Source organism: Tasmannia lanceolata, unplaced genomic scaffold (assembly GCF_043159265.1).
Source record: "Tasmannia lanceolata isolate RefF3 unplaced genomic scaffold, GAP_Taslan_0.1 ptg000015l, whole genome shotgun sequence".
Taxonomy (NCBI): Eukaryota; Viridiplantae; Streptophyta; class Magnoliopsida; order Canellales; family Winteraceae; genus Tasmannia; species Tasmannia lanceolata.
In genome coordinates, this window is record NW_027518692.1 from 35,277,969 (window position 1) to 35,282,577 (window position 4,609).

Sequence of the window (4,609 nt, forward strand, 5' to 3'; positions counted from 1 at the left end):
CATGGAAATAGAAATTAGCAATGAGAAAAGAATTTCAACAAATTAAAGGTCCAAAAGGGTATATAAAGATGTCCTTAATCTTACGAGTGAAGTGAACAAGCGCATAGTGAATTTATGCAAAGAAGGAACATAGACAACATAGAGACTCAAGCACGTAAAACAATCTCTAGGCAAGATTATAGACAACATAGACTTGTTCTAGTACCACACTAACCATACACTAAAAATGCACTATACACATGTGGACATATGTAGATAGATAGAAAGAAAAAACAATATCATCAAAACAGTCACAAACTCCCTCGTATAAATAAAACCAGCTAGCTGGATGCATTAGCTCTATAAGCGAGATAAAAAACAGAAGCATCCCATGGTTAGATAAAAGAAGGGGGAAATTCCACATCAAAGCAAGCACTAATTTTACAGGGTAAACAAAGAAAAGAAATAAGCTTCACATCAATGCCGTATCCATGTGAGATGTGAGAATGCAATCATGCATTTAGTTACCTTCAATGGAAGGGGACATATTACAAACATGGAAGGAGCCTCAAAAGGCTGCTTGCTAGAACTAGAAAAACAAGTAGTTTTCGTGGATGGGAGAGTCTACAGTTCAGACTACTGAATGTATTATACAGATTTATCCATGAATCAAGGATTGCATCAGAAAAGCCCAAGTGAAAAGAAAATCATACCATTTACTTAACAAGCTCAGCCACAACCCAGCCTAAAGATGCAAGGGATTATGTCTGAAAGATTCTCCAAGTATGACATGAATCATCATAAGCTCTTCTATCGTTTACCAGCCGTGAAGCTACTGTGTTTTATCATGATCTTCCTTTCCGAAAATCAACGGAAAGTCGTCAAACTGTTCTGAGAAATCATATCCCTCGCCAATGGTCCTCAGTGACTGATAAACCTGATCCATGGAAGACCTATCCTTGGGACTAGCAACCACACAATCACACGCTACCGTAAGAAACTGAAGAATCTCATCATCATGACCTTTTCCACAGAGAGATTTATCAATAACATCCTTAATTCGACCAGCCCCAGAGAGTCGATTGACCCATTCTACTAAGTTCTCCTTGAATCCTTCCCCCTCATAAGTGACTTCAAGAGGTTTCTGTCCTGTCACAAGCTCAAGAAGAACCACACCAAACGCATAAACATCCCCTTTCAGTGAAGCAACAAGTGTGCTCGGATACTCCGGCGCCACATATCCCAAATCTCCAAAATCACCATTGACAAAAGGACTCGAATTACTATCGAACGTGCCCACTAGCGTCGCCAGTCCAAAATCCGTGATCCTTGCCTCATAGTCTTCATCAAGAAGAATTGCATTAGAGCTTATGTTCTGGTGCAGGAATGGCGGTTGGAAGCCATGGTGGAGCCAAGCAAGCCCTCTCGCAGCACCAATACCGATCTTAAGCCTAGAAGCCCAATCCATCGGAGCGAATTGACTACTATTAGTATCACCAAGGTTGCTCTGTAACAGGGATGCTAGAGTCCCATTAGGCATGTGCTTGTAGACCAAGAGCTTCTCATCTTGGACTATACAAAAACCTAAGAGGGGAACCAAATTTGGATGCCTGAGCTGCCCAAGACTGTTCATTTCAGACCTGAATTGCTTCTCTGAGAGCTTGCAGGTACGGAGACGTTTAATGGCAAGCACGGATCCGTCCCGTAAAACTGCCTGGTACGAGGTCCCCGTCCGGCTGGAATTGATGATATTCTCGGGGTGGAAATTGTTCGTCGCCGCCAATAAATCGGCGAGCTTGATCTTGACAATGGGTTTCTGAAACAAGGACACCTGAACAAATTTATGAGGTCTCAACCTCTCAGCCCATTCACTGTCATCATACCCAGCGGCCATTTTTCGACGACGGTGGCGGCGGCGAAGGCGGTCAGAGCGGGCGAAGCACCACCACCAAAGCCCTAAACCGAGAAGGAGAGAGGCCACTGCGCCGAAGACACCGGCGGCGATGATGATGATGAGGCTTCTTCGGCCAAGACGGCGACCGCAACCTGTGAAACAACCAGTTAGTCCAAAAGCTTAAGCTGTTATAGTTGGTGTTATTTAATCATTTATAAGTAGTCAACAGGGAGGAGACAAGCATTAGATTTGCCTGGAATTGCATCGAAGAACAGTTGTAAGTAGTGTTTGGTTGCGCGGCATAGACTCGGAGAGTAGGGAAATATATATATATATATATATATATATATATATATATATATATATATATGAGAATAGAGTTCCTAAGGGTGCCCTCATATAGCTTATATGAGGTGGCTCTCACAAAACATAAGGGACCCACATTGTTAGGATGATCCGAAGCATTCATTTGAAAGGCGCCATCATAGATAGGGTGTGTACAATCAGCTCCATTGGATCATCCTAACCCCTCCAAAAGTGGGGGCAAAAATGGATAGACACCATTCCCATGATTTTTTCAAGGAAAATTCCACCTTTTTGTGAAATTTGGTTTGAAAGTTATAAGGAGGAGTAAGAATGTCACCTCACCGGACATGCAATAATAATTACCTAGGAGACATCCCGGAGAGTCACCAAGGAGTTCAATGCAATATTGGCAACCAAACGAGGAATGGCATCCCAAATCCAAACAAAATTCCAACGGCTGCCAAGATTTTGTGCAACCAAACACTCTCTACCTCATGTGTGGCCCCTCTTTTGGGTTGGTTATACGATAGTTGCCGGTGCGAGAAGCGAAGGGTTTAGAATAGAGAAAATATGGGAAGCGAAAAGCTCTATAGAAAGTAAATAAAAATTTTGTATGATTTGTCATTGAAAGTCAACATGAAGCATGTAATAAGCCTCGTTGGAAGAGAACAAGAAGTACATAAAAAGAATAGGATTGTATTTGGTAAGGGAGGAAGGATTACAAGTAGAAATACAAGACTTACTGACTACTTAGAATTACAAATTTTAAGAATTTACACACATATTTTATTTGTATATATTTAGTGCTAAGTTTCTGGGAAAAAGATCCACAGAATTTTCATTCAAAACTTAAGATAATTTTCACTTTTTCAATTAAATGCACTTTTTTTTTTAAATTCTGTGCATAAAGATCCACATAATTTTCATTAGAAACTTAAGATGAGTTTTCAATTCCTAGGAAGAAACTGGGAAGTTTCCCCTAAATTTGGGAAGCGAGAACAACTTAGCTTCCAAATCGAGTTTTTGTGCTAAACTTGTGGATTTTTTTTCATTTTATTTTTATATCTCTCTCCAATCAGATCTGGTTTTGAACCCAGGAGTAGCTGAGGTGAAAGACAATGGTGAAACAATCAAATTACTAACCTGATCCGAGAGGGTCGCCACAGAGACCATCATTGCCTTCAAAACCAGCTGGGTCAAAGGAGGAGAATGACTGAGGGATAACGCCGGAGAGGCGATTATTGGCCACGGAGAACGTCTTGAGGCGGTCTAGGTTAGAGAGCTGGTAAGGGATCTGGCCAGAGAGAAGATTGTCATTGATTCGTAGGGTATTGAGAAACTTACAATTGGAAAGCTCCGGCGGGATTTGACCGGAGAATTTGTTGTGGGAAAGGTCTAGGCTAACAGGAAAAGGGAGCCAGTTACAAAGGGAGGAAGGGATTTGACCGGAAAAGGAGTTATAGGAGAGATCTAGGGTTGTGATGGAACTGCAGAATTGGAGGGAAGAGGGGATTTGACCGGAGAGATTGAAGGAGGTGAGTTGGAGGACAATGATTCGGCTTTCTTGTTGGTTCCAACAGGAAACACCGGGGAAATCGCAGATGAAATTAGAGGAGGAGGTGTTTGAGAAATTCCAGGAACCGAGTTTGGAGAGAGGGTCTTGGAGAGATGATTTTAGGCCTTCAAGGCAACGAACATCGTCTTCGACTTGGGCTTGAGTTGTGGCTATGGGAAGAAAGATCACAACTATAGCAAGGAGAAGGAGAAGAAACACATATGGTCTTCTTTGAGTTCCTCCTCCCATGGTGGATGGATGAAGAAGAAGGAGATGGACTAATCTGCTCTCATAACTAGAGAGAGAGAGAGAGAGAGAGAGAGAGAGAGAGGGAAGTTATTTTGGTATAGAGAGAGAGAGAGGAGTGGTTGGGGGGGCTGAAGGGGGAAGAAGAAGGTGGAGAGGCCATTGACTTGGAGGGGTGGCATTATCAATTTTTAGGGGTGTGACTCATTCTGCTTGCTTTGTTCAATTGTTGTATGAAATAAATAGGGAAATGTTATCTGCACTACTGTATTTTGATGAGGGCACTCCCTTGTTTTTTAAAAGTACGGTATGGCCCCACCATAGATGATCCAAACCATCCATTAGATGGGCTACAACCTAAATAGGTTGTGCCACAAAATCCATTTTTATAGGCTGATCCTAAACCTCCGATCTGAAGGTTAGAGGGTTGATCTAACCCTCAATAGATCGGAGGGTTAGAATCAACCTGTGGAAATAATTTTTGAGGCACAACCTATTTAAGCTGTGGCCCATCTAATGGACGGTTTGGATCATCCTATGGTGGGGGCCATACCGTACTTTTAAGAAACAGAGGAGTGCCCTCATCAAAGATTCAAAATACAGTAGAGCAGATAACATTTCCCAATAAA

General features: G+C 42.1%; 1 protein-coding gene across 1 annotated transcript; it reads right to left on the reverse strand.

Annotated features, from left to right (window-relative positions):
- Positions 1–395: 395 nt before the first annotated feature.
- On the reverse strand, positions 396–4,195 carry LOC143846858 (putative inactive receptor kinase At1g27190). Its single transcript, XM_077355451.1, has 2 exons — positions 3,323–4,195; positions 396–2,025 (listed from the first exon to the last, which is right to left on the reverse strand). Exons 1-2 carry the CDS (start codon positions 3,981–3,983, stop codon positions 812–814), a joined length of 1,875 nt encoding a protein of 624 aa, XP_077211566.1. The 5' UTR covers positions 3,984–4,195; the 3' UTR covers positions 396–811.
- Positions 4,196–4,609: the final 414 nt, after the last annotated feature.